Here is a 14,351-nt window from a genome sequence, read left to right as displayed (position 1 = left end):
TCGGTTAACGAACTTAATCCGTTCTGGATGTCCGTTCTTAAACCAAAGTCGTTCTTAAACCAAGGCGCGCTTTCCCTAATGAGGCCTCCCGCCGCCAGTGCCTTTCCACCATTCGGCTTCTGTTCTTAGACCGAGGTCAAGTTCACAAACCAGGACACTACTTCCGGTTTTGCAGAGATTGTAAACCAACTAATTAGTAAACAGGACTGTTCTTAAACCGAAGTACCACTGTAGTTGGTAAAGCAGAAGGATCTTTCAGAACTTAGAGAAGTCAGAAAGTACATTCTCAGGAACCATTCTCATGGCTGTGATATTTAGCAGTTACATCATTTGTATACAAATAGCTATCTGCAGCCCATAAAGTGTTTGGGCAATAAAACAGATTGTGTGCATTCCATTAAGTGGATAAAGGACTAATCTCTGTTCCCTGTGTGACAGTGTTGGATCCAGATTAGTCACGCTTAGCGGAGTCTCATGGGAATGAATGGTTCTCATGTTATTCATAGTGAACTTGTCTCACTTATTTCAGCAGGTCCAATCTAAGGGAACTATAGTTTGTTAAGGGTGCTGAAAGTTGTTAGGAGGCTCCTCTTCCCCTCCCAGAGTTCCTTGGGAAGAGGAATTGATTGTTAAGCCAACTATCAGGACCCTCAACAAACTACAGTTCCTAGAATTATTTGAGGGAAGCTATGACTGTTTAAAGTGGTATGATACTGCTTTAATTGTATAGTGCAGCTGGGGCTTAAGCTTGGGGCCGACACATAATGTTTACATAGTAAAGGAATTAATACATTTTAGTTCTCTCACTCATTGTTCTTCATAATTTATGAACCATCCCTAATAGTGAAAGAATTAGCACATTTGAAGCAAAATCTTTCCAAGAATACTGATTATTTTTCATTAAACTAACATTGCTTCAGATCTCAAACAGCTTGATTTAGAGTAACCTTCTTGAGATCATTTCTGCTCTTCCTGTTAGCAACTGGGGGCCAAATTCATCATAGTGGAGCTATATCGGTTCATCTACCAGTGTGGTGAGATGCACAGGAGACAACTCCATCTCTTTCCATTTCCTTCCTCCTTTGCTAGACTGGCCTTAGAGAGTCCTCAGGAAGGCTGTCTGTGAATGGCTTTAGCTGCTACACTGCTGCACCCTTTTCTTCCCAGTTCTTGAATCATTCTGCTCTCTAGCCTTTGGAGAAAAAAATAGAGAATGGAAGGTAAAACGTAAGCATCTGTCTCTTTGGCATGCTGGCTAGCAATCTGATTCAGGACTGATTCCTATATTATGTTGGTGGTGTGTTGTTGTGGCTGAAAAGATAAACAGTGTAGGTGCTGCTCCCTGCGCTGTTTGACAAACAGCACCCGTTTGTTTTCTTTCTGGCAACCATTGATGCTGCCAGTGTAACCTGAGCATTGTCTAATACTTTTTGACTTACTATTGCATGTGTTGACCAAGGATGCTGGATTTTTTCTTATGCACTAGCATGGTTTCCTTTGCTTTTTGCATTAGTGTTTGGTCCTTTGGATCTCAGCCGCTTCCTGCATGCTTCCTCCTTTGGCCTTTCCAGCACCAGAGCTCCAATGTCGGCTGGATCAGAGCTTCAGAGTAACCAGGGGCTTTGGAGAGGTAGGCTGTGACACTGGAGCTCCCTCTCTGGCACTGAAGCTTTATTTCCAGCTTCGGAGAGGATGATCTAATTGATCCTCCGGTCCCTAGGACACCCTCCCAGGGGCCATCAGATTGAACCCTGAGTCAATACATTTGCCCAACAACTATTGTTAATCTATGTAATATTTTCCTTTTGCAGTTAGCCAAGATCTTATAAAATTTCATCCTAAGCAACAATACTGCTTGACTTCCGAATGCATTGAAGCTGGTAAGTGGCGTATGTTCTTTTTTTGTATTTGTAAAGCAAATTGGTATGGAGAAACATTGAATGCTTATGTGCACCAGTAGCTTTAATAAACTGTCTTGTGCTTTGAAAATCAACATTTAAGTAAGCCATTTATGTTAAATCTGCAATGCAGTTGCCTCCCTGAGACCATTAGCAGAATTCTGATGGATCAGACCAAAGGTTTCTCTAATTCAAAACTGTGTTTCCCACAGGGATTCCAAGCCAGGTTGTTTTGGGAAGACCACAAGGGTGTAGCTCTAGCTATGGAGTTAGAGATATTGCCTGGTGGGCAAAGGCCTAGTGAAGATGCCCTAATGAAGTGCTTCAGGCCTAACTAGATGAAATCTCTGATAGGATCTTTTGGAGTCTTATTTCTTTGGTTAAAAGCAGCCAAGGGGCCCCAGTTTGGATTGGGGCATAGCTTTGGGAGAGAGTAGGGTTTTATGAACCTAGGCAGCTGCACTGAGTCAGACCACTGGCCCATCTAACCCAGTATTGCCAGAGTTGCAGTAGGTCTCCAGGATTTCAGACAGGAGTCTCTCCCAGCTATACCTGGAGATGCCAGGGGCTGAACCCAGGACAATTCCGCTTGCAAACCAGATGCTGACCCACTGAGCTGTGGCCCTTTCTCCCCAGGCTATTTACCATGCTTAAATCTTCCACTGAAGCTGGTGGAAGAGAGAAGCAACATGGAGGAGGCAAAAGACAGATACAATATGAGTATTTGCCTTCTGCTCCTCCAAGGCTTACAGGAGCTTCAGAAAGGGGGGATGATTTCCATTGTGGAAATAGCACAGGAATAACAGATTAACCCTGGAGCCCTGATCAAAAATAGGAGGCATCTGGGCTGCTTTTTAATTAAAGAAAAAAGCCTATGGTCACAGCCACACATTTAAAGCACTCTTATGTGACTTTAACAGTCATGGGTTCCCCCAAAGAATCCTGGCAACTGAAGTTTTTTAATGGTGCTGGGAATGGGAGCTGTGTGAGGTGTCTTCTAATGATTGTCAGCACCCTTAATAAACTATAGTTCCCAGCACCCTTAATAAACTGTAGTGGTCACGGCTGTTAAAGTGGTAAAAGAGAGCTTTAAATCTATGGTGCGGAGATGACCAGATCTCCCCCAACTCTAATACAGCTTTCAGAATTTCTGCCTCAGATTGCCTACTTGAGAGAAAATCAACAGCATGTTCATGGAATTTGGAGACAACGGGAATTAGTGAGACTGGTTGGCATTTGATGGTGATGGTGGTCAAAGGAAGGCCTTTTTCGGGATGGGGGAGACGGTGGTATGTTTGAGCACAGCAGGGAAGGAGCCAGAGGAACCAGGTAGGAAGAAGGATGGGGAGAAATTAAAGCAGGGAGGTGGTAACTAGGAGGGAAACCACAGGATTTCTCCCTCTCTTTAGTACAGTAATGTGTAACACCTTTGTAATGCTGAAGAAGTTTTTGTTAAATTATGTGACTCTTTTCAGCTGCTGCAATCAGAAGCAAATTAAATACATCTGTGGATCCCTGTGATGATTTCTTTCGGTTTGCCTGTGAAGGGTGGATACAGAATAACCCAATTCCTGAAGATTCATCAAATTATGGAATCTATCCATGGCTGAGGCACAATGTGGACCTCAAGTTGAAAGGTAGGTGACTCTTTTCTTGAAAGCTTCCTGCACTTCCTCATCCTTGTTGTTGTTGCTTACCTTCAGCTTGTATAGGGTATTCCTTGATAAAAATGCACTCAGGTGAAAATAAGAGGATATCAGAGCTGGTCAATGTATAAAATAGAAATAACACACAAATAAGACTAGGCATGGCCAATAATCTGCCTGAACACTCAAATGCTATTTCCAGGCATGGGGAATAGAGTTATGCGGTGCTCCCCCCCCCCCCAATGTTTAGGAGTACTCTCATTTTGACTCAAGAAAATCACCATTTTATAGTTCAAATCAGGAAAAATAAATACAGTAAATGGACAAAAGTACAAAGATTCACAAAATGTTTAGGGGTATGCGTACCCCTGCAAACCCCCAGAAAAAAAATCACTGGAATTATGCATGCAAGCTTCACTCCCAATGTCCCCATACATGCTTAGTTTCTGATCTTCTCCATGTTGAGCTGGGATGGTCTTTAGGAGACTTTTACTTGCATTCACAAATGAAAGTTGGAATACTCTGAATGATCTGAGACCATTCTTTATCAGGGTTTCCAATTGTGTGGAAGTGTCTAGTCATGTTCAAGCAAATACAAGAAACAGCCCATTGCAGGCCTAGCCAGCATGGCAAGGGGAAGTTCAAGGATTGCAATGTGTATGATGATCCTGGGTTACCCACACTTTGAGCATTCACATGTTCAGGTGCTTGAAAACACCTATTTCATCCTCCTTCCTATATGACACAAAATGACAAAATGAATGGCTTTGGTCCATCAATCTATGTGCTACATTCAACCACTATACCATTCTGGCTTTCTAATAGGTGAATGATTATCTTGTGGGAGCAGGGCAAGTGCCCCTACCCTGACTTTTGGAGGGAAACAATATTTATTTAATTTGTTTGGGAAAACCACTTGCATGCCATCTTTCGCTTCACGAAACACCAAGGCGGTTTGCAGAACAAAAAAAGCAAACAGCGTATAACAAAGTATAAGAATTTCCTAAGTACACAGCAACAAAACATCAGCTAGAGCAGCTGGAAATCCCAGGAATTAGTATTAACAGAGAAAGGGGTGGGGAGTAAAGAGATATGTTTGTAATTGTAATGGGAAACACCCAGCAATCAGTGCCCACCTGATCTCTACAGGAAAATCTTTCCACATGGTAGCCCTTCTCCAGGCCATTGTACAGTATAAAATATACATCTGAAGAAAATACAACAGGCAACTTGGCCCTCCAAATGTTTTGGGACTACAACTCCCATCATCCCTAGCTAACAGGACCAGTGGTCAGGGAATTGTAGTCGCAAAACATCGGGAGGGCCGAGTTTGCCTATGCCTGAAATACAACCATTTTTCAGGGAATAGCTTCATGTAGTGATTTTCAGAATCGCCACCAGCTACACTTGTTATTACTAGCAGTTCTATACATATATGGACAATTTGTACACCGTGTAACACGTTCACAACCTTTTTTTTTTTTGACGTCTGCAGGCCATGGTACAGTTTGCAGGCTTTCCTCTACTGTTGGTAGTGACCGTTCTGGTCTATAAGTTGTATAAAAAATAATTGTGCAAACTACACATTTGTAATTTATGCAGTTCGTACAAGTGGGAGAATCCAGCTCTTCTGGGTGCATAGCATGCTCACAATCCACATCCCTGCAGTGGCGTAGCTAGCCGCTCAGGTGCCCAGGGCGGCGCATGCATCCTGCAGCTGGGGGCGGAGCAAGCCGCCCATGGGGGCAGGACGAGCCAAGGCAGGGTGCACTGTGTGGAGCCTCTCTGCAGCCTCCCCCTCAGCTGTAGGGTGGCTGAGGCGGTGGGCAGACGCAAGCCCCATGCTGCTTGAAAAAGCAGAACAGAGCTTGCAGGCAGTCCGCCCACCACCTCCTGCTCAGGAGAGACGCGTGGCTCAGGCATGCTGCAGGCCCCGTGGTGTGACACCCGGTGCCCCCTGCCTCACCTAGCTACGCCTCTGGATTAGGCAGATTCATGGAGGAGAGGGCTGTTGAAGGCTACTAGCCATAAAAGCTGTGCTCTGCCTACAAAGTTGGAGACAGCAATGCTTCTGGTTTCTGGAAATCACTCGAGGGGAGAGTGCTCCTGCAATAGTGTAGGAAGATGTGTGCAGTGGGTGTGGGAGTTATTTCCCCCCAAAACTCATATTTTTGCCATTTTGTCACTCCCCCCCTCAGTGATGACACCCGGGGCGAACCGCACCCACCGCACCTCCCTTCCTACGCCACTGCATCCCTGGTCTCAGTATTGAGAAAGAATCACAACATTTAACTGAGAGAGTGGTGCAAGTTTTGAGAACTGTGTGGTGTCTATCCTTTCATAATTTTTCTTCAGCTTGTTTATTTGAAATGTGAGTATTTTAGCAGACAGGTCAAATCTAGGTGCTTAGGTGTTCAATTATCTGTCACCAAGAGAACTGTTTTGAGGAATGTCTGCATGTTTGGAGGAAAAAATAGCCTGGGGTGGAAGTGTGTAGGAAGCAAGATATTTTCATTTGAATGTTCTTTTCTTTATGTTGGATTTTACTGCAAAACCATCTCAGTGGGCAGCCACACAGAACCGCAGAGGAAAGGGGAAAAAAAAAACATTTATTTTTAAGCAGCAATGTCAGGCTTCTATGATGAGAATAACATTTAACAAAAGAACAAAAAAAGATGGGCAATTATTAATGACAATATAATAGATGGCATTTACCATAGGGCATTGCCTATGCAGAGCCATTCCCACTCTGAGGACATACCAAATTGGTATACATTGCAAATGAGGGCCAAACTAGACCAGGCTGGCACCAGGGGCTGGAATCATTGGGTGCAGCAGGGCCCCACTTCCAGATGCTGAAGCACTTGGGCCCTACTCCTGGCTGCCACTGCCTGTTCCCTCTCTATGCAAGTGAGCAGTGAGAGGAGAACAAACAAGGAGAAGGACTCTGCTTACCTTGTTGTCTCTGTCTGGGTGCCTTTGTGGAATGGGCCCACATAGAAAACACAAATGAGTAGCATGAAGAAGGTGGGCCTGCACTAGGAAGGAGCATCTTGCTCAAGGACTTCCTAGAATTCTGGAGCTGGAACTAATGTGAGACCTAATGGGGGCAGACTTCTACATTGCTACTATTGATCAGTTTGCATACCAAAGGTCCCAGGGCAGTTTCAGCCTATGTGGACAAGTAATTTGACCCAGCACAAGGTCACATCCTGTATTCCCATGAAAATCAGAGGCATGTGTTGCACTGGAGAGGGGAGTGAAACGCTTTCCTGCTTTAAGTTACCTCCCAACCTTATACTGAGGCTGGATCTGAGATGGGCTGGATAAATTTGCATAAAGTAATTGTTATGTACCAGAGTTCTCACCCTGGGCCAGCAGGAGGATACTGTAGATCGTTTTCACTCAGGTCCACATATGCAAATAAGGGATTGAAAGTGACATTCAGTGATTGGATAGTTACCGAAAGTGGTTACAATTGTGTTGTAGTGGAGCTCTATATAAACAGGCTGGCTCAACCCTTCAGTTCAGTTCTGTTCTGGCCTGTGAATAAACAAGAGCTGTTTGAAGAATCACTGTTGTAGCACCCTGCTTGTGGTTAACGCTTAGTTGGAATGAAATATTCAACGCAGCAATAGAGAAATTAAAATAATAATTTATTTGTCAGACAAATAAATATGAGGCACAGTGGTATATGGTTACCAAGCTCTGGCCTGGCCTCTTGCCATTCTGGCCAGCACTTATATTTCCTTAATCCAGCCCCCTTGCTCCTCCTGTGGCTGCCTCTGTCCAATCAGCCTGGTTGAAATTCCTATTGGCTGTTTGCTAGAACCAATCACAAAAGATACACCCATTTCCTTCTTGCCCTTTTATGGGAATCAAAAAGCTATATATTCTTCTATCTATAAATGACAAATAAGTAGTAATATATCTTACATGTGTCTCAACAAGGAATCTTAATTACCAGCTCACCTCTTGCCCTCCTTGCCCTATTGCCTTCCAAAACAGATGATTAATCTTGAATTTTTATCTTAAACATATGTCAAGGATTTTGAGTTCACATCAACATTGAGAGATCTCCTTCATCTGAAGGTTTCTAAACAAAAGGCCTGACAACCATATATCAGGAGTGCTTGATGGCGTCTCCTGTCTGACAGGAGGCCGGTGGCTGATGGCCCCTGTGATCTCTTCCAACTATATGAAATAAGAATCTAGCATTTCTTAAATCCTTTGCATAATTATATTTAAGCTAATATATTTAATACATAAATAACCTTTTAAAAGGAAAAGAAATCTTAAAAGGATCTTAGTTTAAGAAAGAAACAGCTTTAGAAAAGACTTCCCAAAAATGCTCTGTTTCTGCCAGCCAGACCAGTTGCTTTTTCACTGCTCTTGACCTTTTTAACCTTAGGAAGAAGATATGGCTCATTTTACTATTTATCCACCCTTAATTTGTAGGGTCAGTGTAACCTTGGCTCTCAGCCTGTAATTCCCTTTTTACGACTTTGAGAATTGTTTTCTGCTATAAATCAGGGGAGCCCCTTGTCTAGGAGAAAAACATTTTGCCAAGGTTCTTAGGCAGCTGTCTTCTGCCTGGCATAAAACATTTGAAAATCTTTAAGCTCATTTTAAAATACAAGCCCTGATTAAACATATAAGCTTTAATAAAAATGCAGGCTTATGATTAGATGCCTCACTGTGTCATCTGATATATTCACCCACAACTTAACAGTAATAGGTCACAGCAAGACAAGGCAGTGACTCATCATGAACACCCCCCTTGTTCTCTTATAATGGCAATGGCACCCCACCTGAGAGGCTGAACCCCCTCCCCCCCGGAACACACTTGGTTCCCGTCCCCTGATTTCTAGCTTGGCCCTGTGGTGTGGGTCTGTAATGATTCTAGTAGTTGCACTGTGCCCACTTCAATTCTCTTGTGTGGTTGGGGCCAGCTTCAGAGGTTCACTGTGTATCCACCTGTGAGAGTCATTAGGCTGGTGGGCATGTGAGATGGGCAGACAATTGGTTCATCTGCACTGGGTGCCAAGCCGAGAGGGTGCTTCAGGGGTTGTTACAACAATGACAAACAACGGAAGACAAGAGGCAGTGTGGGTGCGGGGTTGGGACATTCTGAATTTTAGCATGTCACTGTCACTGAAATTTTAAAGCCTGAACTCCACCACTGGGATAGGGCCTCCTTAGCATTGCCTCCCCACATGTGGAACTCTCTTCCAGTTGAGATAAGGAAGCCCCATCTGGATTTCTTGATATTGTCTTACCAAACAAAAACCACAACCCAAGCACACCTTCAAGCATGCATATGAGCTTGGAGAATTGGAGATATGTGAAAGAAGTTTCTATTTTAGCTTTAGTCTCCAGATCAGTTCATGTATTGCCAATAAGCTGAGGGAAGGGAAAAGACACATGCATCACCCTTTTCCCATGAGTCCCAGACCAGGAGCTCAAGTCTCACTTCACAGATTACAGTGGAAGTGGAGGACTAAAAAGTGCAAGGATTGCGCCTCCTTGCTTCTCGGTAACTTATGAACCTGCCCCTGTAGGAATGCAATAACAGGAGCATTCCAATAGTAAAAATAATTGGGACGCTTCTGCCCTCTTGGAACCCATTATATCACAGTCCTGCAAATGGTTCAGCTGCTGGCCTGCATTTTCATTAGTTGCTTTATTGTGAAATCTTTCTCGTATGAAAGAAAACCGCCCATCTTTTAAACGGTGACACCGCTTGGCATTAAAAGCCATTTTAAAAGTTGTTTATAATTCTTTTAGAATCACAGCCATAAAAAGTAAAGTGTAGCAATACGAGAAACAAGGACTGCCACGGTTTTTCCACATGTAATTGTTCTGCAGCTGCAGTCAGATGTTTATGAAACTTTTTACCCAGCCTAACCCTATTTTTTTCATGAGGCTCCAATCCTGTGCATATTTACTTTGTAAGCCCAACTGAATGCAATGATATTTTTGATATTTGATATGCGCTGGATGAAGGATAAGAAACTATTCTCAGGATGGGGGAGAAATTTGATGCCCTTTGTATATAAAGATGATTCTACCTAATTTGCAATTTCCAAAACCATACACAAAATTAAACACAGCTGTCCTCATTTGTACTTATTTTGCAAGACAGTTCTACAGCTAAGTAATGTACACAAAAATGTACACAAAAATGCATAGACTACAGTGTGTGTAAAAATTAGTGAAAATAACAAAAATGTGTGCTATTAGGGGAAATGGCTTTGTAAAAATGTGTATATTAGGCAAAATTGCATTAATATGTGCATTTTAGGAGAAATTCACACTAACATGCTGATGAATTTTCATGTTTTAAAAGCTTCACTGATTTTATCTGTTTTAATGATGATGTTTTATATGTGTGTGTTTTAATTGTTTTGTGGCGTTATCTACAATTTTATTTGTATAATAAATATATTATTTATACCCCACCCATCTGGCTGGGTTTCCCCAGCCACTCTTGGCGGCTGACAGCAAATAGTAAAACATCAAGCATTGAAAACTTCTCGATAAAGGGCTGCATTTGGATGTCTTCTAAAAGTTGTGTAGTTTTTTATCTTGGCAACGGAAGGGAGGGTGTTCCACAGTGAGAGAACCAGCAGAAGACCCTCAGAGGAAGACCTCAGTGCTGAGCGATGGGGGTGAAGACACTCCTTCATGTATACTGGGCCAAGACCATTTGAATTGTGCTCTGAAACATACTGGGAGCTAGTGAAGATCCTTTAGCACCAGTGTTATATGGTCCTGGCAGCTACTCCCAGTCACCAGTCTAGCTGCCACATTCTGGATTAGTTGTAGTTTCTGAGTCGCCTTCAAAGGTAGCCCCAAGTAGAGCTCATTGCAGTAGTCTAAGTGGGAGATAAACAGAACATGCACCACTCTGGTGAGACAGCCTGCGGGCAGGTAGGGTCTCAGCCGATATACCAGATGAAGCTGGTAGACAGCTGCCTGGACAAAGAATTGACCTGTGCCTTCATGGACACCTGTGAGTCCAAAATGACTCTCAGGCTGCGCACCTGGTCTGTGCACCTGGTCCCGTCCCTCCGCCTGCCTCCTTGTCTCCCCCCAAAACAGTACTTCTTTCTTGTCAGGATTCCACCTCAATCTGTTAGCAACTATCCATCCTTCAACCACCTCCAGACGCTCACACAAGACCTTCACCGCCTTCACTGGTTTCAATTTGAAGGAGAGGTAGAGCTCAGTATCATCTGCATACTGATGAAAACCCAGCCTAAACCCCAGCTTGCGGTTGGATACTTCTTTGATTAAGTGGTTTATAAATATTCTAAACAAAATCAATAGATACCTACTTTATAATTTACAAATAATTTAGAAAAATTATCCAGAGCAACAGTTTTGTTCTGTTACACTGAAGAAATACTTGCTTTCTGAAATGTCCATGGGATGCCTCTAGGGCTAGCAAACTGGAGGTGTTTGCTGCTGTTTTGATGTATGCATGTGTCAAGGGTGATTAGTATAGACAGACTTCATTTAAGGTCAGGGATAAATTTTGCAGTGTATTTTTGCAAGGTGCCATGTACTTTAAAGATCTAGAATTGGACTGACAAAGAATGAGCTGCATTTGAAACTACAGCCTGGTTTGCATGACGTGCTAAGCCAAACTACGACTTGTGTAGGCTCATGGAGAAGAGCTCACTGACACTTTGTTTCTTCTCGGTCTTTTTTACTCCCAAACTACACTGAGGTAAATCATGGTTTTGCTTAATGTGTCATCTGAACATGGACTTGTGGTTAAGCTCTCTCCTCACTAGCCAGAAGCAAACCTTGGTTACTGCTCATGGTTAGCAAGAAGAGACCTTAACTATAAGCTCAAGTTCAGACTCCATGCTGAATCCAGCTTGGATCAGGAGGAGCAAAATGTCAGTGAACTTCCCTCTGAGAGCCTGCAGGTTTGTGTGGTCCCATAGTTTGGTTTACAGTATTGTGTGAACCAAGCCAATATAATAAAATTGGAACAGGACCGGTCTTGCACACTTATCTTTCATACATAGCAATTGCTTGGAACCTTGACAATTGTTGGCATTTTCCCACTGGAATTACCTCAGGTATTCCCCCCTCCCCCTTACTTCAGAATTAGGGAAGGTTTAATTTAAGGATAAAAAATATCACCAAACAATGACCTAAAAATGATTCAAAAAAGAGCAAGGAAAATAAAAATCACCAGCAACAATTTACGAACAATAACAAGGTCCCCAAATGCTGTTAAAAGCAGATTCGGAATGAGGCATAAGACAATTGAGTCAATCCTAAAACAGTGTTTACGCAGTCTCTTGGTCTGAAATGTATTTTTGGAATCCGATGGTGGGAAAGAAGTGTCCAAGGGAGTAGTGGAATCTGGTAACACCCTTGGAATGGTAAATGGACATGTCAGTTCAACCTCTTACATCACTAAAGACAAAGAGCAGGACAATATTTTGACACTTGTTTGTTTGAATTGTGTAGCAGAGGAAACCAACACTCTCTGGCAAACAGGATTCTATAAATCTGAGCTTTGTGTCTGAATGTATATATTAGGGAATATTTTATGGAGTTTTGCTCTTTGCTTTTTAAAAGGTTAAGCAATCCTAATGGCATTGCATGCAGGTCTATGCTGGCGTGGAGAGAAATGGCTGTGCCAAATATTGCTAACAGACCAGTGCAGCAAATGTACAATTGTTAGTTACTGGTCTTAGTGCAAAAAAACAAAAACACCACCACCATATGCTTAAACTATTACCACTCCCAATGTTCCGGTATCTGTTCCTAGCAAAATACCATCTTTATTTTATCCCTACTTTCTTTGGGGGAAGAAATTGAGGGGATGCCTTGAAAAATGTTAGTATAGTATACACATGCACAGGTTAAGGTTTTAGTTGCCATTTAGGTTCTACTCAGGTCTTCCTCAGCCTTCCTCACAGGGTCTACAGATGTTGACTGGCCTTGGTTGCCAAGACAAACCTTTTGGTCACCAGAACCCTGCACCCTCCTCATCCCTGATCTTGGAAAGTGCCTCTGCATGAAGGCAGAGATGATCTTAAATAAAGTATTATAAAAAATGAAGACAGAGATGATACTTTGCTTCACTCCCTAACCTCTTTCCCCAGGGCCTTGCTCAGGGATGCAATGCAGTAGAGATGGCACCATTGTGCAACACATTAGCAGAGTGACCTTAGTGGATTTGCAATGCCTGGGGGCTTTAGGGAGAGTGGGAAAGTTCACCACTCTCTTCCATTGATGGAGGTGTCTGCCAGATCAAAAGCTTTCCCATGAGCTGAAGGCACATGGTATTACACACAATGACTCTTTCATAAACACACTAAATCTACGCAATTCCTGGATTAATGAACAGCAATCATTTTTGATGGGTTTTCAGAAGTATTATTTCTGTTTGTTTATTTTTATTAAATTTCTACCCTGCCCTTCCAAAGGAACGCAGGGTGGCAAACAACAAGAAATAAAACAATAAAAACACATTTGGAATATATTACTATACCAATCACTGCACATTGCACACTGCCCACAACTGTTGAATGTAAAGAGACCAGAGAGCCACATTTATCTGCACCTTGCCATGTTTGGGAGAGATAGAATGTGTGTGTGTGTGTGTGTGTGTGTGTGTGTGTGTGTGTACACCAGACTACATGATGTTTGGCATTAAAGTATTTCTTTTTTTGAGAGCAAGCAAGTGAAATAGTAAATATGTTCCTCCTTATTACATTTCCTGGCTAACGTCCTTGAATTGGGCTCTGCCCTTTCTGTGGCATTTGGGAGTACTGCACATATTAGCCTGGTATTTAAATGAAGGTGGTATTTCTTTGTGAATCATGTAAACAAACTTAGGTAACCAAACAATTGACTGCACTTTGACCAGATAGCAAACACTTAATTTCCTCTCTGGAGCAAAATAAAAAATGAAAAAATACACAACTGTTCCCATATGGCTCTGCAGGAAGCAATAAATAATCGCTCACATTCCTAAATCTCAGCATTGCATGGGAGATCATTTGGAATGGTGGGAATACTTTTGAACATAAGTATTTTCAAGGCTTTCCAGTAAACTGCTAGCGATGGGAGACCTTTAACCCTGTATTGATCCGTGGCCTAATTCTCCTTCTATTTCTGGTGTTCAGTCTGTGTCATTGCTAATGTAGCAAAAACTGCACCTCCCCCATACATGAGTGGGTGATACGTACTTTTGACACCCTTTCTTACCCCATAATGGCATGGATAAAAGGTGCAGCCATCTGTACAATAATTGGTTGATTCCAGTTTACCCAACTGCCAAGAGATATTGCACAACTGACATTATGGTATCTGTTGAGACAAAAATCCCACTCAGCCAGTGAAATCAGTTCATAGTTGAGCCTTCTAATTTTTTTTAAAATGGTGTTTTTTTAAAATAAAAACTGTATGGTAGGAAACGCAGATAATTATGTAGGTTAGACAAATGAGCTGTCTTTGTAATGGCTATGTGGGAAACGGGGGATGAGTAAAGGAGATCATTTTGGTTCCTGAGAGAGGTTTTTATGGCTGCACATGATATAAGCCACAAGTTCTTTTTCCCCACAGACTTCTTTTGGGCGGGAGAGGCCACCATCTTTGTGTGAAGAGAGTTCATGCTGCTGGATCAGACAGTTTTATTTAGCTCTGTGGTTGCATGTTATTACAAAATATTTATGGAAGGTTTATACCGGCCTTGTGCTGCAGCTTCCATTTCCTTCAGAATGATTCATTTGCCTCTCTGAGTCAGGGGGGCCAACAGGATTTTCTGGGTTCT

General features: G+C 42.5%; 1 protein-coding gene across 6 annotated transcripts in view; it reads left to right on the top strand.

Annotated features, from left to right (window-relative positions):
* The window catches only part of PHEX (phosphate regulating endopeptidase X-linked), a gene marked incomplete at its 5' end in the record, with an annotated part of 111,848 nt that overhangs the window by 18,161 nt on the left and 79,336 nt on the right, over window positions 1-14,351 (top strand). For 5 of the 6 annotated variants that reach the window (XM_079972215.1, XM_079972212.1, XM_079972216.1 and 2 more), the window contains 3 exons: window positions 1,514-1,630; window positions 1,812-1,880; window positions 3,374-3,535. In XM_079972215.1, coding sequence (XP_079828341.1) covers window positions 1,585-1,630; window positions 1,812-1,880; window positions 3,374-3,535 — 277 coding nt within the window. The remainder of the gene's footprint in view (window positions 1-1,513; window positions 1,631-1,811; window positions 1,881-3,373; window positions 3,536-14,351) is intronic. The other variant, XM_079972214.1, reaches the window with a different exon arrangement.

This window comes from Podarcis cretensis (assembly GCF_951804945.1).
Source record: "Podarcis cretensis genome assembly, chromosome: 4".
Taxonomy (NCBI): Eukaryota; Metazoa; Chordata; class Lepidosauria; order Squamata; family Lacertidae; genus Podarcis; species Podarcis cretensis.
This window is presented reverse-complemented; position numbering and strand designations above follow the sequence as displayed.